Genomic DNA, 22,461 nt, shown 5'->3' with positions numbered 1-22,461 from the left:
AGCACTAACACAAACAATGCCACCTTTACCTGTTAACTGCATTATGTATGGGAAAATCATTTGTCATCTACTACCAAAATGTTGGCACTCAATACGTATAATTTCTTATAAGATTATTATTATAATAATTATTATTTTTATAATTACAGAATTAGTATGTTCAGTCTGTGAGGATAGGACAGCGTTCAGTGGTGAAGCAAACTGTTTCATCCTAGTGTTTCAGCACATCACATCCCCACTACAGTATTTGTCTGTCATTGCCCTACACTGTGTATTTAGTCAAATCATGTCACATAGTCTGTACATATGACTGCAATCTGCCCTGACCTCAGTCACATTTTCCAACTGCTTAACTGCTCGATTTAATATTTGCTTCTTTATTTCCTCTTGAAATCACCCACACTTGTGATTTAAAGGCTTCAGTTTGGCTACCTACCTTCTCAGATATATTATTTTTCAATCTACCTTACCTTTTATTTTCCCCTTTCTTTTCTAACTTTCTATTGTGTTTGATCCTTTCAACCTGCTCGCCAGTGCTTTGTCATGATGAGTATTAATCACACGCTTAAGAGATGAATTAACTCCAAAGCACCAGGTATTTAAAATAAAGAAGAAAGAAAAAGACCCTCTCAGTTCATGTCATTCCTCTCTACATCAGACCCTTGTCTGTAGTGAAAGGAAGGTTCAGCATTTTTTTTGGAGACCTTTCATAATTGAGCTTGCTCTTAGTTTGTTCGTTTCGTGTCTTTGATCAATATGCATTGCTTCCTGTAAGCATGCTTATGCTTTGCTAGGTCAACTTTTAAAATAATTTGCAAGCTTTGTATGTATTTCTATTGTATTAATATAGTAATGTGACTTGAAAGCACTTACACTTGTTTAAAAACCTATTGGGATTTTGGACAATACTTCTTAGGGTTGCAAATAATGATTCAAACATGTATTAATCCAAACTTTTACAGATGCTAAAGTAACATCTTGAAATGTCTTAATTTCTTTACCAAAAGTCAAAATCCCAAAGAGTTTACAAATAAAAACAGCAAATCTTCTCATTTCAGAAATTGTTTTTTTCATTTTTTTTTTTTAATATTTCTGCTTTTAAAAATGAAGATGAATCAATTGTCAAAATATTATAGAAAATAAATATATAAAGCTGATGAAAATCTACCAGAAATAGCTCTCCTAAACTAGAGCTTAATTGGTTCTCAATATGACAGGTTTCTAAAGTGTTGGACCTTCCTTTTAGGTGTCGATCACCTGTATAATCTCCCATGTCACTAAAGAGTAGAACCCATCTTTTAATGCTTGCTTATCTGTCATGAGAGTTAAGTGTAAATTGATCTTGGATTCACGTCTTAAATCTACATTTTAATCCAAGCTTGCTTTTTGCTCCGTGTTACATCAAATCACGCTATGTTTGCTGCATCACTTTGCTGTTCTACACAGTGAGGGTTATTCTGGTTGAAATCTCGGTATCTTTCCCAGTACACTTCATTCTTTTTGCATGCTGCTAATTATTTATTCCCTGCTTATTTCTTCTTCTACTTTACACATTTTACAAAAAGCTGCTTTATTTGGAGAATATAAAGATTTAGGATTGACACAACTCTAACCCTAAATATCAAATGGTGAGTGAATTATACAACAATGTTCCTTTAGAAACCCAAATATATAGTGTGTATATATATATATATATATATGAAGCAACAGCAACACACACCTCCACAATACTGAGTTTGCCATCATTACTACTACATGCACATCATTTTCTATTTTTAAGACCATAATATACAGTACTGATTGTATAATATGTGACAAGGCTTTATTACAGCTTATATTAAACATTGATCAAGTAAAATACCTCAACTGCATGAATGCAAAGTGTAGTGTCGTGCTGTCCTGTTGTGAAGTAAAGTGTCATTCTGTGTGCCACACATTAAATTAACATGACAAGCATTTCCCAATGCAGTATTTTTCCTCTAAAGAAGTATTTCTGGCAGATAATAACTGTAACATAATCTCATGTATTTACATTTTCATGTACCTACATGTTTTATAACTACTTACATATTGAAGTTTTATTATGTAGTCTAACACCTCTAACATTTTCTCAATTCCTTTTACTCCCTCTTTGCTTCTACTAATACAGAAAGCTTCTGAAAAACTAAAAGAAGAGGAGAGGAAAAGGGTGGAAGAGATACAATCTGAGTTAGATAAACAGAAACAGTTGGCTGAGGCTCATGCTAAATATGTGGCCAAAGCAGAACAAGAAGCCCAGGAGCTGAAGTTGAAGATGAAAGAAGAAGCCAGCATGAGGCAAGATGTTGCGGTGGATGCTGAGAAACAGAAGCAAAACATACAGCATGAGCTGCATCATCTGAAGACTCTGTCTGAGCAGGAGATCAAGTCCAAGAGTCAGCAGCTGGAAGAGGCGCTAATCAGTCGTACCAAAATTGAGGAGGAGATCCACTTAATTAGAATTCAGTTAGAGACAACAATAAAACAGAAAAGCACAGCTGAGGTTGAGTTACAGCAGCTCAGAGACAAGGCTGCTGAGGCTGAGAAGCTCAGGAAAGCTGCTCAGGAGGATGCAGAAAGGCTTCGCAAGCAGGTGACTGAAGAGACTCAGAAAAAGAAAAATGCAGAAGATGAGCTGAAACGTAAATGTGAGGCAGAAAAAGAGGCTGCCAAGCAGAAGCAGAAAGCAATGGATGAACTGCAGAAATTCAAAATGCAAGCTGAGGAAGCAGAGAGGCGCATGAAACAGGCTGAGGAAGAAAAACTGAGGCAGATCAAGGTAGTAGAAGAGGTGGCACAAAAGAGTGCTGTCACACAACTGCAAACCCATTCCATGTCATTCAATGAGAAGGCAACAAAACTGGAGGAATCCCTTAAGAAAGAGCAGGGCACTGTCATTCAGTTGCAAGAGGAAGCCGAAAAACTCAGGAAGCAACAAGAGGAAGCTAACAAAGCCAGGGAGCAAGCAGAGAAAGAGCTTGAAACATGGAGACAGAAAGCCAACGAGGCTCTCCGCTTAAGGCTACAAGCTGAAGAGGAAGCTCAAAAGAAGAGCCAAGCTCAAGAGGAAGCAGAGAGGCAGAAAGTCGAGGCAGAGCGGGATGCCAAGAAAAGGGCTAAAGCTGAAGATGCTGCTCTTAAACAGAAGGAGAATGCAGAGAAAGAGCTGGAAAAACAGAGGAAATTTGCAGAACAAGTTGCCCAGCAAAAGCTGTCTGCAGAACAGGAATGCATACGACTAAAGGCTGACTTTGACCATGCTGAACAACAGAGGGGACTGTTGGATAATGAGCTCCAGCGTCTGAAAAACGAGGTGAATGCCGCCGAAAACCAGAGGAAACAACTGGAAGAGGAGCTGGCTAAAGTCAGAAGTGAAATGGATGCTCTTCTGCAGATGAAGATTCAAGCTGAGAAGAACACGCTCTCGAACACAGAAAAGAGCAAGCAGCTTCTTGAATCTGAAGCATTGAAAATGAAACAACTTGCTGATGAAGCAACTAGGCTGAGATCGGTTGCCGAAGAGGCGAAGAAGCAGAGGCAGACTGCAGAGGAAGAGGCAGCTCGGCAGAGAGCTGAGGCTGAGAAAATACTAAAAGAAAAACTGGCTGCCATAAACGAGGCAACTCGTCTGAAAACCGAAGCTGAGATTGCTCTGAAAGCTAAAGAATCAGAAAACGAAAGATTGAAAAGAAAAGCTGAGGACGAAGCTTATCAGAGAAAGCTGCTGGAGGATCAAGCTGCTCAGCATAAACAAGACATACAAGAGAAAATCACACATCTGAAGAGCTCGTCTGATTCTGAGTTAGAGAGACAAAAAACAATTGTGGAAGAAACTTTGAGGCAAAAGAAGGTGGTTGAAGAAGAAATTCACATAATTAAGATCAACTTTGAGAAAGCATCAAAAGGCAAGTCGGATTTGGAGGTGGAGTTAAAGAAGTTGAAGGGAATTGCAGAGGAGACCCAGAAAAGCAAACTCAAAGCTGAGGCAGAGGCTGAGAAAATGAAAAAGCTTGCTGCAGAGGAGGAGAAGAAAAGGAAAGAATCTGAGCAGAAGGTGAAGATAATTACTGCAGCAGAAGAAGAGGCAGCTCGACAATGCAAAGCCGCCCAAGAGGAAGTTGAACGTCTCAAAAAGAAAGCTGCTGAAGCAAATGAACAGAAAGACAAGGCTGAGAAAGAGGCCGAGAAGCAGGTCATCCTGGCTAAAGAAGCAGCGCAGAAATACAGTTCCGCAGAGCAGAAAGCCCAAGATGTTCTCAGCAAAAATAAAAAAGACAGCCTTGCTCAGGAAAAGTTGAAAGATGAGTTTGAAAATGCTAAGAAACTTGCACAAGCTGCTGAGGAAGCCAAAGGAAAAGCAGAGAAAGAGGCTGCCCTGCTCAGACAAAAAGCTGCAGAGGCTGAAAAGCTGAAAAAATTGGCCGAGGAAGAAGCTGCAAAACAAGCCAAAGCTCAAAAAGATGCAGAGAAACTGAGGAAAGAGGCGGAGGAGGAGGCCTCTAAACGAGCGGCTGCTGAGGCGGCCGCTCTAGAGCAGAAGAAGCAGGCTGATGCAGAGATGGCAAAGCACAAAAAAGAAGCAGAACAAGCACTTAATCAAAAGTCTCAGGTTGAGAAGGAGCTTACAATGGTGAAACTGCGGCTAGATGAGACTGATAAGCAGAAGGCTGTGTTGGATGAGGAGCTTCAGCGAGTTAAAGGTGAAGTAAATGATGCCGTGAAGCAAAAGGCACAGGTGGAGGATGAACTGTCCAAAGTAAAGATCCAGATGGATGAGCTCCTGAAACTTAAGCTTAAGATTGAGGGAGAAAACCAGCGCCTCATGCAGAAAGACAAAGACAATACGCAGAAATTGCTTGCGGAGGAAGCCGTGAAAATGAAGAGCCTGGCCGAGGAGGCTGCCAGACTTAGTGTGGAAGCTGAGGAAGCAGCCAGACAGAGACAGATCGCTGAGTCTGACTTGGCTGAACAGAGGGCACTTGCAGAGAAAATGCTAAAAGAGAAAATGCAGGCCATCCAAGAGGCTACAAAACTGAAAGCTGAGGCACAGGAGCTCCAGAAACAGAAGAACCAGGCGCAGGAAACGGCTAAAAAACTACTAGAGGACAAACAGCAGATCCAGCAGCGCCTTGATAAGGAGACAGAGGGCTTCCAAAAATCATTAGAGGAAGAGCGAAAGAGGCAGCTTGATGTTTTGGCAGAAGCAGAGCAACTAAAATTGAGGGTGAAAGAGCTCAGTGACGCTCAGTCAAAAGCTGAAAAGGAGGCAAAAAAATTCAAGAAACAAGCAGATGAAGCAAAATTGCGTCTTCAAGAGACAGAAAAACAAACAACAGAAACTGTAGTGCAGAAGCTGGAGACACAGAGACTGCAGAGCACAAGAGAGGCTGGAGACTTGAAGGCAGCCATCGCTGACCTCGAGAAAGAGAGAGAGAATCTGAAAAAAGAGGCAGAGGAGCTTCATAAAAAATCTAAAGAGGTATTTTGACACAAATTAACACTGTTAATCAATTTACACAGCCCTTTCAATTAACACAGTTCTGCAAGAAACACTAACTACAATATTTGTGGATAAACATGTAACATTTCATGTAAATTGCAGACTTAAAGTAACATCCAGCAATTTATATTTCTTTGTATATATGTCATTCAAATAACAATACTGCAGAGTTCAAATGCTCACAAGTAAAACATTGAAAGACCTTTTGAGAAGTACGCTTATTCACTTTCTTGCCGAGAGTAAGGTTAAAAATATTAATGTCTCTACACTATATATCTACTTTGAGAAGACGATAGCTTAGCATTAAGACAGGAAGAAATGGTTAGTCTAGCTCTATTCAGTTCACTTTTTGTATTGATTAAACAAGCAAGATATAACATGTTAATTAGTGAGCTTTAGAGCTGTTTGGAGGCAGATTTTGTCACCTTAGGACAAAGCCAGGCTAGTTATTACCTTCTATTTCCAGTTTTGATGCCAAGATTACCGGCTGCTGTCTTTAGCTTCATAAAGTGTACAGACATGAGAACTAGAGTTAAACTTCTTATCTAACTCTCTATTTATATATACTGTATATATCTAAATAGGGTTTTAAGTTACATGCAATGATTGGGTGATATTTGATTGACATTTTACTGATTTGTTTCTTCTTTTTTCCAAATAGATGGCAAATGCCCAACAAGAACAGATTAAGCAAGAGAAGGCCATTCTTCAGCAGTCCTTCCTCACAGAAAAGGAACTGTTGTTGAAAAGAGAAAAGGCAGTTGAAGATGAGAAAAAGAAGCTTGAGAAACAGTTTGAGGATGAAGTGAAAAAGGCCAAAGCTCTCAAAGATGAACAAGAACGTCAGCGGAAGCTAATGGAAGAGGAGAAGAAGAAACTTCAGGCCATTATGGATGAAGCTATTGAGAAACAAAAGGGGGCCGAAGCAGAGATAAAAAACAAGCAGAAAGAAATGGAGGTGCTTGAAAAGAAAAGGATTGAACAAGAAAAACTCCTGGGAGAGGAAAACCAAAAGCTTAGAGAGAAACTCCAGAGCCTTGAGGTTGCCTACAAGACAAAGGCAATTGAAGTTCAGACTGGCACTGTTCCTGAGGAGCAATTAGTTGCAATGACAGTGGTGGGAACAACAAAGAAAGTCTTTAATGGTTCTGTTGAAGCGGATGGAACGAAGAGAAATGCAGAATCACCGTTTGCGTTTGATGGAATTAGAGAGAAAGTTCCTGCTGAAAGGCTTCATGACATTGGTATCCTGACGAAAAAGGAATTTGACAAATTGAAAAAAGGCAAAGTCTCTGTGCAAGACCTCGGAAAGACTGATAAAGTTAAATTGTGTCTCAAGGGACAGAGCAGTATCGGAGGTGTCTTGACTCCATCTAAAGAGAAAATGAGTGTATATCAGGCTATGACAGAGAACAAGATCACCCCTAACACTGCCACAATGCTCCTTGAGGCTCAAGCAGCTTCTGGCTTCATCGTAGATCCAGTGAAAAATAAACTTCTCTCAGTAGATGAGGCTGTTAAAGATGAGCTAATCGGCCCTGAGCTCCATGAAAGAATGCTTTCTGCAGAGCGAGCAGCTACTGGCTTCAAAGATCCCTATACCGGGGAAAAAATCTCTCTCTTTGAGGCCATGAAGAAGGGACTTATTGAAAAGGAGCAGGCCACCAAATTCCTCGATGTACAGCTTGCTACTGGTGGCATCATTGACCCTATCAATAGCCATAGAGTGCCACTTCAGACTGCCTACAAGCAGGGTCAGTTTGATGCAGACATGAATAAGACACTTGCTGATCCCAGTGATGATTGCAAATTATTTATTGATCCCAGCTCTCAAGAGCAACTCACTTACAAACAGTTGCTGGAGAAATGCACCAAGGATGCAGAGACAGGACTGCTGATATTGCCAGTAACTGAGAAAGCTGCTCAGAGTGAGAGAACATACACAGATCTAGAGACTAAAGAAGTGTTCAGTACATCAAACGTTATTGTGCCTTTTGGAAGGTTCAAAGGTAGAACTGTCACCATTTGGGAAGTCATAAATTCGGAATATTTCACTGAAGAGCAAAGAAGAGAATTGATTCGGCAGTACAAAACAGGCAAGATCACTGTAGAGAAGATTATTAGAATTGTCATCACAGTTGTGGAAGACAAGGACAAGGAGAAGGAAAATGTGTTTAATGGTTTGAGGGCTCCAGTCTCTGCCGGTGAACTGTTAGAGTCTAAGATTATAAACAAAGACTTGTTCAACAAGTTGAGTAATGGCAAGCTAACAGTGAAAGAGATCTCTGAGATGGAGCCTGTGAAGAAGGCACTACAAGGAACACCGAGCATTGCTGGACTGTTAAATGAACCAACCAAGGAGAAAATGCCGTTCTATCAAGCTATGAAGAACGACTTACTGTCACCAGAAACTGTAATAAACCTTCTTGAAGCTCAAGCAGCAACTGGGTTTTTAATTGATCCTGTCAAAAATGAGAAGGTCCCTGTTGATGAAGCTGTTAAATCAGGTCTTGTGGGCCCAGAACTCCATGAACGACTTCTGTCGGCAGAGAGAGCTGTCAATGGTTACAAAGATCCATATACAGGAAAGAAGGTGTCTCTGTTTGAAGCCATGAACAAAGGCCTTATAAAGAAAGACCATGGCATCCGTCTGCTTGAGGCACAACTCTCAACAGGTGGAATTATTGACCCTATTAACAGCTATCGCATCCCACATGAGGTTGCCTGCAAACGAGGATATTTTGATGAGGAAATCAGCAAGACTTTGAACAATATCACTGACGACACAAAGGTGTTTTATGATCCTAACTCACAAGAGGATTCAACCTATGCTCAGCTCATGAATAAATGTGTCACAGACAAAGAAACTGGACTCCCATTGCTTCCTCTTTCAAAGAAGGCTGCAAAGCCAAAAGAAGACAAACAGATTACAGAGGCTAAGACAAAGGAGGCTTTGAACTATTCAACCATGGAGCTGGACTATGGCCCTTTCAAAGGAAGAAAAGTCACAATTTGGGAGATCATACACTCTGAATACATCACTGAGGTGCAAAGAATAGAGCTGATTCGCCAGTTCAGAACGGGGCAGGTAACAATTGAAAAGTTGATAACAATTTTGATGACCATGGTTGAAGAAAAGGAAGACAAAACAAAGAAAGAGGTCTGTTTTGAGGGCCTTAGAGCCCCAGTCACTGCCAACTCTTTGCTTGATTCCAACATCATCGATAAGGCTACATTTGACCAAATCCAACAGGGTAAAAAGACACCTAAAGAAGTTAGTGAAACTGATAAGGTACGGAAGTACATGCAGGGCACAGACCGCATTGATGGTATCACTATGGAAGATTCAGATGAAAAGTTAAGCATTTATCAAGCCATAAAGAAGAATGTTTTGCAGCAAAACACTGGGCTTGCACTACTTGAGGCCCAAGCTGCAACTGGATTCATAACCGATCCGGTCAAAAATCTGAAATACTCTGTGGATGATGCTGTGAAGAACGGAGTTGTTGGCCCAGAGCTTCATGAGAAACTTCTCTCAGCTGAAAAAGCAGTGACTGGATACAAAGATCCATATACAGGCAGTACAATATCTCTATTCCAAGCCATGAAGAAAGAGCTTGTCTTGAGGGAGCACGCTATTCCTCTCTTGGAGGCTCAGTTTGCTTCAGGAGGGATCATTGATCCAGTCAGCAGCCATCGTGTTCCCAACGATGTGGCCATTGAGCGTGGCTTTCTCAGTAAACAAATGTCCAAGTCCTTTATTGAACCCTCAGGCGATGTCAAAGGCTTCACCAATCCCAACACCAATGAAAGAGTTACTTACAAGCAGTTGGTGGAGAAATGTGTAAGAGATCCCAACTCTGGTCTGTGCTACCTGCCGCTGTCAAAGGTTGAAGCTCCCGCTCCTGTTGAGAAATCTTATCAGTACACAGAGCAGCAAGCACAAACAGATCTAGCTAATACTCAAATTGAGATTCCTCATAAGAGTTTTGCGGGAAAAACTTTGACCATTTGGGAAGTCATGAACTCAAATATGCTTCCAGAGGAGGAGAGACGGCGCCTCATGGAGCAGTATCGCTCAGGGCAAATTTCGAAGGATAGAATGCTAATCATCATCATTGAAATCATTGAACAAAGAGAGACTCTAAAGTCAGAGCAGAGCATGTCATGTGATGTAATCAGAAGAAGAATTACTATTGAGGAGCTATACAGTGCTAGAATTATTGACTTGCATACATACAACCTCTTGAAACAAGAAAAGATGAACATTCGTGAGGTAATGGAAATGCCGTCAGTCAAACAGTACCTCTTTGGTACTGGTTGCATTGCTGGAGTCATGTCAGACAGCCCTCCAAAGATTAGCATTTACCAGGCCATGAAGAGTGGAAAGATTAAGCCTGAAGTTGCTTTGAGTCTCCTCGAGGCCCAAGCAGCAACAGGATTCATAATCGACCCAGTGAAAGATGAACTTCTAACAGTTGATGAAGCTGTACGCAAGGGGCTTGTTGGCCCTGAACTTCATGACAAACTTCTCTCTGCTGAAAGAGCAGTTACAGGTTACAAGGATCCGTACAGCGGGAAAGTGATTTCTGTCTTCCAGGCAATGAAAAAAGGCCTCGTTCCTGAGGATTATGCCTTCAAGCTTTTGGAAGCCCAGAATGCCACTGGTGGATTCATTGATCCTGAATACTACTTCCGCCTTCCTACAGATGTTGCCATGCAGCGTGGATACATCAACAAGGAGACCCTTGACAGAATATCTGAATCTACTGAGGATGTGCGAGGTTTCACTGATCCAACGACAGATGAAAAACAATCCTATGCCCAGCTACTGAAAAGATGCAGAGTTGATAAAGAAAGTGGTTTACGGCTACTTTCGCTGGCAGACAGAAGTCTTCTCTTCAAGGGTCTCAGAAAGCAAATCACGGTGGACGAGCTGCTTCGTTCACAGATTATCAGCCAAAAGACATACAACGAACTCACTGAGGGTATCATTACAGTGGAGGAAGTCAGCAGAGATGTGAAGAAATACCTGGAGGGCACAAGCTGTATTGCTGGCGTGTATGTAGAATCTAGCAAAGACCGCCTCTCTATTTACCAAGCCATGAAAAAGAACATGATCAGACCAGGGACTGCCTTTGAGCTCCTTGAGGCTCAAGCCGCCACAGGATATGTAATTGATCCTATTAAGAACCTGAAACTAAATGTCACTGAAGCTGTTAAGATGGGTGTTGTTGGGCCAGAGTTTAAAGATAAACTCCACTCAGCTGAACGAGCAGTCACAGGCTACAAAGACCCTTATTCTGGAAAGATCATCTCACTATTCCAGGCTATGAAAAAAGGCCTCATTCTGAAAGACCATGGCATTCGTCTGCTAGAGGCTCAAATTGCTACTGGTGGAATCATTGATCCACAGGAGAGCCATCGCTTGCCAGTTGAAACAGCATATGAACGTGGCCTCTTTGATGAGGAAATGAATGAAATCCTCACTGACCCATCTGACGACACAAAGGGCTTCTTTGATCCCAACACTGAGGAGAATCTCACCTACCTGCAGCTGATGGAGAGATGTATGACAGACCCACAAACAGGCCTCGCTCTTCTGCTGCTGAAAGAGAAGAAGCGCGAGAGAAAGACCTCATCCAAGTCCTCTGTTCGCAAACGTAGGGTCGTCATCGTCGACCCAGAGACGGGCAAAGAGATGTCCGTGTATGAGGCGTACCAAAAGGGGCTCATTGACCACCAGACCTATCTCGAGCTCGCAGAGCAGGAGTGTGAGTGGGAGGAAATTACCATCACCTCATCTGATGGAGTTGTGAAATCCATGATCACTGACAGAAGGTCTGGTCGGCAGTATGACATTGATGATGCTATCTCAAAGGGCCTGATTGACAAGTCAGCTCTGGATCAGTACCGTGCAGGAACTCTGTCAATCACAGAGTTTGCAGACATGCTGTCTGGAAACATGAGCGGTGTCAGATCACGTTCATCCTCCTTTGGCTCATCTTCCTCTTACCCCATGAGCCCAATACCTGTTATAAAAGCACCAGCAACCACATGGAATGACCCAACTGAGGAAACTGGGCCTGTGGCTGGAATCTTAGACACAGAAACACTGGAGAAGGTTTCCATAACAGAGGCCATACACAGAAACCTGGTGGACAATATAACAGGTCAAAGGTTACTGGAAGCTCAGGCCTGCACAGGAGGTATTATTGACCCAAATACTGGAGAGAAATTTGCAGTTGCAGATGCAATGAACAAGGGACTTGTGGATAAAGTCATGGTGGACCGCATCAGTCTAGCCCAGAAGGCATGCAATGGATTTGAGGATCCCAGAACCAAAACCAGAATGTCAGCAGCCCAAGCTTTAAAGAAGGGCTGGCTGTACTATGAGGCTGGGCAGCGATTCCTTGAGGTCCAGTATCTCACTGGTGGCTTAATTGAACCAGATGCTACCAACAGAGTCTCCATAGATGATGCTGTGAAGAAGGGAACCTTAGATGCACGCACTGCGCAGAAGTTACGAGATGTTAGTGCATACTCAAAATACCTCACATGCCCTAAAACCAAGCTTAAGATCTCTTACAAGGATGCAATGGAAAGGAGCATGATAGAGGAGGGGACAGGTCTGAGACTACTTGAAGCATCATCCCAATCAAGCAAAGGCCTTTACAGTCCCTATAGTGTCAGCGGGTCAGGCTCCGCTTCTGGGTCACGATCCGGCTCAAGAACTGGTTCCAGGTCAGGCTCCAGAAGAGGCAGCTTTGACGCCACAGGATCAAGTTTCCCTACTTCCTTCTCTTCCCCATCCTCTTACAGTTCACCAAGCTATGGCCGCCGATTCTGATGAGTTTGAAAGTCAAGGAATTAATTTCTAAGGAAAGGATACAGTATAAAGCCACAGTGCTCACCAGATGCCTACTTGTCAGTGGAATAAGGACTAACTTTATTCTGCTCTGCATGCGGCTGTTACAGGACTTTTAATATTTCATTTCATACATATAGTTGAATAATTTTGTTTATTATAATTATGCGTTACATTTACATTTAGATATGTTTATGCTATCTTATCAGAGTTTCTGATTACCATACTGTTAGCAGCATACACAAAAGTTGTATATTATTTCCAATATCTTTCACAAGTTTCAAGTGTACATGATATTTTTTTGTTTTTTTTAAGTTTAACATCATAAGCATTTACTGTTCCACAAACAAGATTGTATTCACAACACTGTGTGTGTTACACTCTAACCGACATTGTTTCTTACCATTAGCCTGATTGTTAAGGACAACCAAATTGGGTGTTTAAAATAAAATGTCTGTACATGTGTATATTTCTGAATATTTCAAAAAAGACAAATGCCACTCTGCAGAGCAGAATAAGGAGTCTTTCCCGAAGACGAATAAACACTAAAAGTATCCTCTTTAAGAATACCAAGCTTCAAGATCTTTTCTCTCCTGGGCTACACAACCACAAATACTCCCCCAATGTCATATAACCTGGAGTTACAGCAACATGCCAACCTTGTCAAATGAACCTTAAAGAGCAAGCTCGCATAAACGGAAGGATCATGTAGCCTATGAACACCATGACTTTATAAATCCAACCTCAAGACCAACATATACAAGACCCTGCCTTTCTGAACACTTTAAAAAGGTACAATATTCAATCATGTCTCAATTTAGTGCAATGTATTAATATGTCTGTGTCTGTGGACCATCTAATGTTGTTCAATTTTTCTGTTTCAGATTCTGTCTTCACGGTTCATCTCATCTCCGGCTCTTTGCTCAGATGTCTTCCAGAGACCACAAGGCATTAATTTGGACTGTGACCTTTTCTGTAATCAATGATTTTATGCAACAGTACAGAAACCCACTTGCTCATACAATGTTTCATCGGATGCTTTTAACTGTACTGGACCATTTTGAAACTTGCATCTAATCTTGAATATATTTAAAAGGCCTAAACAATGCTTTGTAAGTGCCTACAAAATACTGGGATGTTGAGTATTCTTAGAGTATACAGTGGTTATTCTGTAAACTGACTGATGCATGACTGTAAGAGCAAGGCTACCCATGATATGATTATTGATTACTGTGTTATCAGGTAAGCCTACTACAGTACGTCACGATCTAATTTTAAAATAGTATCTTTTTATTTTAAGTGTCATAAATCAGGGCTAAAATGTATGGTTTAAATGTTTCATAGGTAAGATTTACACTATTTGAATTTTTTTTCCCTACACAGACAAGTAATGTATGTACTGTACATTGATGATTATGTAGAGCACTATTGCTGAAAGCCATGAATTAACATTTCTTTGAGACAGATCTTTAAGCTTTGTCACCAGACCCAGTATTTGTATTTTCCACCACATAGACTTGCTTGTATTTTAATTCTCCTTTGTAAAGCAACACATATGATCTATATTATTTTATTTTCGTACGCTATTTCTGCTTTGCATGATTTACTAACATTTAAAACGGTGCAAAAATGAAATAGTTGTATCCATGAACGTTTTGTTTTGTTATGTTTCAAAAGGTTTGAAGGATGTATTTTAATGAGGGTTGTCAAGCCTTGTTGAAAAGGGTGTATTTATAATTAAATGGTGACAAGGAATTTTATTAATACACCTTACGCTATATGTAAATAAACATGGAAATGAAATGGTTTATCACAAGTCTCACTTCATGTTGCTTTTCGATCTGAGGAAAGTAGCTCCTTAAATTTGTATTGGATAAAATCAGGTTCATTTGAACAAACTCAGATTACCATGGATACATTTAGGGTGTTTAATTACCTAGAACATCACCTTAAGCTTTATATTTGAGGCTCCATGCTTCCATGCATGATTCACCGTCCACAAAAATGCTACCTTCATGTTGGCACAAATTACATCCCACACAAAGCCAATATGAATCTCCTTCAGTTTAATGATGTTACCGGTAACGGGAAGGCTGGTTTTGAAAGGCAGGAGAAGACGGACATCTAGTGGCTGTAAAAGGTGATAGAGAAAGAATTCAGATATGTTACTTAAGTAAAGGAACTCTGAAAATACTCCATTACAAGTAAAAGTGCTTAAGTATTTTGTAGTATCATTCACTCAAAGTATGTTCAAAGTACTCATTAGGCAGAATATCATCATGATTACCACCACCACATTTTTACCAGAGGTTTCAACTGTTTAGGAAACAAGTTGCATTTGAAGCGCTACAGATAAACACTACTTACTGTGCTTATTATTATTATTACTATTATTATTATATTTGAAAACATTCCCACACAAGATTCCACACCCCTAGGCCCTGACATGTCATCAGGATCGATTTCATTGACCAACTCCACGACAGTAAGTTGAGTCACACAGTGCTCATGAGAATCTTTGTCATAACATGATTTTTCATGACATTAATTTTTATGACTACATACTGTACGTTACTAGGACAATTTATGATACTATACTTTTTATGACATACTGTTCTATAACTTTTTGACATACAATCAGTTTCAATGAATTTTTATGACGTACCATACTGTGACCTTTTGACAAACTAAACTGAGTTTTATCATTTTGTATGACATATAATACTATACCGGTACTATGACTTTTGACTTTTTACAACATGCTCTACTTTGACTTTTCATGACATACTATTCTATGACTTTCCGACATACAATACTATGACTTTATGATTTTTATAACATTCTATACTATAACTTTTATGACTTTTTGACATACTTGACTTTTATGACTTTTTGAAATGACTTTCAATGACATACAATACATAACTTCTTTCTGCATAATATGCTACACTTTTTTTGATATTTTAAGGTACTATACTATGACTTTTTTGGATGAACTATACCATGATTTTTATGTACTATACTATTTATTTTATGCTATTACTAATCTTATAGCTCAGTCTAATGTTGGCAGTTTGATTCCCATCCGACATACTATACTATGCTATACTATATACTATAATATAATGATTTTTTTAACAGACTATACTGACTTTTTATGACATACAAAACTATTACTTCTCTCGACTATACTATGACTTTTTAATCACTATTTCAACATGTTATGCTGTGACTTTTTAATCCCTTTTTCGACATGCTATACTGTTACTGTTTTAACATAAATTCTGTCACACTGGCTAAGAGGTTACTGCTGCTGCCGACGGTAACCACTGCAGACTCTGAGCCAGGCTCAATACCCACTCCTTTTCCCAAAATGCTACACTTTGACTTTTATTGCCTGTTTTTTGACATGCTATACTACGACTTTTTCAAATTTTTTAAAAATGCTACAGGATTACCTTTTTGGACATGCTATACTTTTTTTATGATTTTTTAACATACTATAATATGATTTTATATTATATTAAAAGATGATTTTAATATTATATTACTACTACTTTTTTAGGACTTTTTGACATGCTATACTATGACTTTTTTCGACATACTATGTCACTTTTTTATAACTTGTTTTGACATACTATACTATAACCGTTTATGATTTTTTTCAACAGTCTATACCATCACTTTATTAAATCTTTTTTTACTATACTATGACTTTTTATGATTTTTTAGACGTACTATATTATCACTTTTTTAGTACTTCTCATCGACCCAATGTTCATTACTATCACTTTTTTATCACTTTTTTCGACATAATATACTATCACTTTTTTCAAAATGCTATTCTATGACTTTTTCAACATGCTATTCTATGACTTTTTCAACATGCTATTCTATGACTTTTTATCACTTTTTTCAACATGCTATTCTATGACTTTTTATCACTTTTTTCAACATGATATCTACTTGCAACCATGCTATACTATCACTTTTTTATCACTTTTTTTGACATGCTATACTATCACTTTTTTATCACTTTTTTCAACATGCTATTCTATGACTTTTTTATCACTTTTTTCAACATGCTATTCTATGATTTTTTTATCATTTTTTCAACAGTATTCTATCACTTGTTATCACTTTCAACATGCTATCTAGACTTTTTTTCACTTTTTTCAACATGCTATTCTATCACTTTTTTATCACTTTTTTATCACTTTTTTCAACATGCTATTCTATCACTTTTTTATCACTTTTTTCAACATGCTATACTATGACTTTTTTATCACTTTTCTCAACATGCTATTCTATGACTTTTTTGTCACTTTTTTCAACATGCTATACTATCACTTTTTATCACTTTTTCAACATGCTATACTATGACTTTTTTATCAGTTTTTTAACATGCTATGCTATGACTTTTTCAACATGCTATACTATGACTTTTTTATCACTTTTTTCAACATGCCATACTATGACTTTTTTATCACTTTTTTCAACATGCTATACTATGACTTTTTAATCACTTTTTTCAACATGCTATGCTATGTCTTTTTCAACATGCTATGCTATGACTTTTTCAACATGCTATACTATGACTTTTTTATCACTTTTTTCAACATGCAATACTATGACTTTTTTATCACTTTTTACAACATGCTAGCTACGACTTTTTCAACATGCTATACTATGACTTTTTCATCACTTTTTCCAACAAGCAATACCATCACTTTTTTTATCACTTTTTTCGACATGCTATACTATCATTTTTTTTAACATGCTATGCTATGACTTTTTCAACATGCTATACTAGGACTTTTTTATCACTTTTTACAACATGCTATGCTACGACTTTTTCAACATGCTATTCTATGACTTTTTTATCACTTTTTACAACATGCTATGCTACGACTTTTTCAACATGCTATGCTATGACTTTTTCAACATGCTATACTATGACTTTTTTATCACTTTTTCAACATGCTATGCTACGACTTTTTCAACATGCTATTCTATGACTTTTTTATCACTTTTTACAACATGCTATGCTACGACTTTTTCAACATGCTATGCTATGACTTTTTCAACATGCTATACTATGACTTTTTTATCACTTTTTCAACATGCTATACTATCACTTTTTCATCACTTTTTCCAACAAGCAATACCATCACTTTTTTTATCACTTTTTTCGACATGCTATACTATCACTTTTTTCAACATGCTATGCTATGACTTTTTCAACATGCTATACTATGACTTTTTATCAATTTTTAACAGGCTGTACTAGGTCTTTTTTATCACTTTTTTCAACATGCTATTTATGACTTGTTTATACTTTTTTCAATGCTATACTAAACTTTTTATCACTTTTTCAATATGCTAACTATGACTTTTTCAACAAGCTATATACTTTTTACACTTTTTACAACATGCTATGCTATGATTTCAACAAGCTATACTATGACTTTTTTATCACTTCCAACATGCTATGCTATGACTTTTTCAACTGCTATACTATGACTTTTTTATCACTTTTTCAACATTCAATTCAACAATTCAATTATTATAGTATCAATTCATAACAAGAGTTATCCAAGACACTTTACAGATAGACCACACTCCAGAATTTACAAGGACCCAACAGTTCTAATAGTTTCCTCCAGAGCAAGCAAAATGCGCAGTGGCGAGGAAAAACTTCCTTTTAGGCAGAAACCTCGGTCAGACCCAGGCTCTTGGTAGGCGGTGTCTGACGGGCGGTTGGGGTTAGAAGAAGAGGTGGCAATAACATGCTTATACTATGACTTTTCATCACTTTTTTCAACTGCTAGCTAGACTTTTCAACATGCTATACTATGACTTTTTTATCATTTTTTTAACAGGCTGTACTAGGTCTTTTTTATCACTTTTTTCAACATGCTATTCTATGACTTTTTTATCACTTTTTTCAACATGCTATACTATAACTTTTTTATCACTTTTTTCAATATGCTATACTATGACTTTTTCAACAAGCTATACTATGACTTTTTTATCACTTTTTACAACATGCTATGCTATGCCTTTTTCAACATGCTATGCTATGACTTTTTCAACATGCTATACTATGACTTTTTTATCACTTTCTCAACATGCTATGCTATGACTTTTTCAACATGCTATACTATGACTTTCTCAACATGCTATGCTATGACTTTTTCAACATGCTATGCTATGACTTTTTCAACATGCTATACTATGACTTTTTTATCACTTTCTCAACATGCTATGCTATGACTTTTTCAACATGCTATACTATGACTTTTTTATCACTTTTTCAACATGCTACACTTTGACTCTTTAATATCTGTTTTTTACATGGTATACTACAACTTTATTTTCATTTTTTTAAATGCTCTAGGATTACTTTTTTATTATTTTTTTCAACATACTATACTACAACTCTTTTTGATATGCTATACCATGACTTTTTTGACATGCTATACTATGTCTTTTTATGATTTTTTAACACGCTATCACTTAAAAAAATTGACATGCTATATTATTACTTCTTCAACATATAATATGATGTATGATTGTTTTTAACAGACTATACTGTTACTTTTTAATACTATTTCGACATACTATACTATGACTTTTTCATGACTTTTTTCAGGTGCATATTATGATTTTTCAATAACTGTCTTTTCATGATATTTTTTACATACTATACAATTACTTATTTTGACGTACTATGGTATAACTTTTTATGATTTTTTTTCAACATTCTATACTGTCACTTTTTTTGTACTTTTTTGACATGAAACTTTTAGTACTCTTTTTGATATGCTATAACATGATTTTTTTTTGACATGCTATACTATGACTTTTCATCACTTTTTTCAAGCTATGTTTTTACTGTTTTCAACATTAATTATTTTTATGATTTTTTTGAACATAGTGTACCATGACTTTTACTTTTTTTGACATACTATACTATGACTTTTAGAAACATACCATACCATGTCTTTTTTTCGACATAGTATACTATGACTTTTTAATGACTTTTTTAACATACTATACCATGTTCTTTTTCAACATACAAAACTATGACTTTTATAAACATAATATACCATGTCTTTTATTTCGATATACTATACTATGACTTTTTTTAACACACTACACTATGACTTTTTTCATCATAAAATACTGTGACCTATTTATTACTAAGTTTGACAAACTATGCTATGACTTTTTAATGATTTTTAAAAACATAGTTTACCATGGCTTTTGTCGACATATTACACTCTTCTTCTTTCGATATAAATACTTTGACATTTTTATGATTTTTATTTTAACATACTATACTATGACTTTTTTCGACATACTATTCTATGACTTTTTATAAACTTTTATAACACTATACCATGTATTTTTTCGACATACTATGCTATGACTTTTTTTGAATACTATGCTATGACTTTTTTTCAACATACTATAATATGTTTTTTTAACATACTATACTATGACTTTTTTTCGACATACTATGCTATGACTTTTTTCAACTACTATACTATGACTTTTTTTCAAGTACTATGCTATGACTTTTTTACTTTTTTTTTTCATTCTATTTTTTTAATGAGTTTTTTTAACATGTATGATGACTTTTTTGAACTACTAATACTATGACTTTTTAATACTTTATATAACTATGTAAGGTTTTTATGATTTTTCTAAACGTAGTATACCAGACTTTTACTTCTTTCGACATGTATACTATGACTTTTTATGAAATTTAAACAACTATACTATGACTTTTTCAACATACTTTACTATGGTTTTTATGCCTTTTTAGAAATACTATAATATGTTTTTTTAACATACTATACTATGACTTTTTTTCGACATACTATGCTATGACTTTTTTCAACATACTATACTATGACTTTTTTTCAACGTACTATGCTATGACTTTTTTACTTCTTTTTTTTCACTTCTATTACTTTTTAATGAGTTTTTTTAACATACTGTATGATGACTTTTTTGAATATACTATATACTATGACTTATTTAATACTTTATATAACTATGCTAAGGCTTTTTATGATTTTTTCTAAACGTAGTATACCATGACTTTTACTTCTTTCGACATGCTATACTATGACTTTTTATGAAATTTTTAAACAACTATACTATGACTTTTTTCAACATACTTTACTATGGTGTGTTTATGCTTTTTCGACATACTATAATATGTTTTTTTAACATATATACATGATTTTTTTTCGACATACAGCTATGACTTTTTAACATCTATACTATGACTTTTTTTAAACGTACTATGCTATGACTTTTACTTCTTTTTTTTCACTTCTATTACTTTTAATGAGTTTTTTTAATACTGTATGATGATTTTTGAATATACTATATACTATGACTTATTTTATACTTTATATAACTATGCTAAGGCTTTTTATGATTTTTCTAAACGTAGTATACCATGACTTTTACTTCTTTCGAACTGCTATACTATGACTTTTGATGAAATTTTTAAACAACTATACTATGACTTTTTTCAACATACTTTACTATGTTTTTTATGCCTTTTTCGACATACTATAATATGTTTTTTTTGACATACTACACTATGGCTTTTTATGATTTTTTCAACATACTACACTATGGCTTTACGACTTTTTTCGACATACAAACTATGACTTTTTATTACTTTTTTCAACATACTATACTATCAATTTTGTCAACTAAAAATACTATGACTTATTACTTTATATGACATACTATGTTTTGACTTTTTATGATTTTTTTAAACATAATGTACCATGACTTTTTTTCGACATACTATACTGTGACTTTTTATGATTTTTTTAACATTCTATACTATGACTTTTTAAACTTTTTTTTCTTACATACCATTATGACTTTTTTGTGATAAAATTGACATAATTAGGACTTTTGTCGATATACTATACTATGACTTTTTATGATCTATTTTTCAACATACTACTGTATACTATGCCTTTTTTTAACATACTAAACTGACTTCTTATTATCTTTATTCAACATACTATACTATGACATTTTTTGACATACTATACTATGACTTTTTTCCAACATACTTTAATATTGCATTTTATGATTTTTTATATACTATTCTATTACTTTTGACTATTACTATGACAAAGCTCAGTCTGTTAGAAGACAGGTTTGAAAGTTTTATTCAGGAACTAAAATCATTCCCTAAACTATGACTTTTTTTTTTAATATACTACACTATGACTTTTGTTGATTTTTTTATTCTTAGTTATGCCTTTTTATGCCATAATATGACTTTTAGGATTTTTTTCAGCATACTATACCATGACTTTTTTTGACATACTACACTATGACTTTTCATGACTTTTTTCGATATACGTACTATACTATGACTTTTTAGGACTTCTTTTGCCATATTTTACTATAACTTTTTTCGACATACTATGCTATGACTTTTTTCAACAAACCATCCATTTTTTCTATGGAGAAGAAGAGAAGAAGAAGACATGCCTTTATTTATCCCGTGGGGGACAGATTCACATTTTTAATTTTTTATTCCATTAGTAGTTGCACACACAAAACAACAGGCCTGACATGTACACATACATGTTTAGGATCTATTCAGGCTATACACTAATGGAGAGATGATAGAATGAGGGGGTTTCTTTCTGAGATGAGTGCCCCGGGCACTTCATAAGAATGTCACAGCATATGTCACAAAAAACATACCAAAAAGTCAAAGTATATGTCTTAAAAAAGTAATATATGTCATAGTATGTCACAAAAGATATCACAAAAAGGTCAGTAGAATAAAGGTCACAAAAAGATGCCATAAAAAACGTCATAAAAAGTAATGGTAGGCCTATTCGATTAAAATGTCATTCAGTTAGTGTTGTGTGGCTGTGTTGTGTCTTTTTTCAGGCATTTTTTGCGTTTTTATCGTTGTGCTGTTCGCGACTAAATAGCTTAAAGATAAAATGACAGAGCCAACATAAACTATTTTTATCATGCTGCAACGCCACAGACGCTGGTCAGACCTGTC

General features: G+C 36.4%; 1 protein-coding gene across 28 annotated transcripts in view; it reads left to right on the top strand.

The window, feature by feature from the left end:
* The window catches only part of pleca (plectin a), a 103,435-nt gene extending 89,241 nt beyond the window's left edge, over positions 1–14,194 (top strand). For all 28 annotated transcript variants that reach the window (XM_032535356.1, XM_032535354.1, XM_032535359.1 and 25 more), the window contains 3 exons: positions 2,150–5,497; positions 6,180–13,178; positions 13,271–14,194. In XM_032535356.1, coding sequence (XP_032391247.1) covers positions 2,150–5,497; positions 6,180–12,368 — 9,537 coding nt within the window. In that variant the 3' untranslated portion in view covers positions 12,369–13,178; positions 13,271–14,194. The remainder of the gene's footprint in view (positions 1–2,149; positions 5,498–6,179; positions 13,179–13,270) is intronic.
* The last annotated feature ends 8,267 nt before the right edge of the window (positions 14,195–22,461 follow it).

Source organism: Etheostoma spectabile, chromosome 14 (assembly GCF_008692095.1).
Source record: "Etheostoma spectabile isolate EspeVRDwgs_2016 chromosome 14, UIUC_Espe_1.0, whole genome shotgun sequence".
NCBI lineage: Eukaryota > Metazoa > Chordata > Actinopteri > Perciformes > Percidae > Etheostoma > Etheostoma spectabile.
Note: the sequence above shows the minus strand (reverse complement) of the source record. Positions and strands in the feature narration are given on the sequence as shown.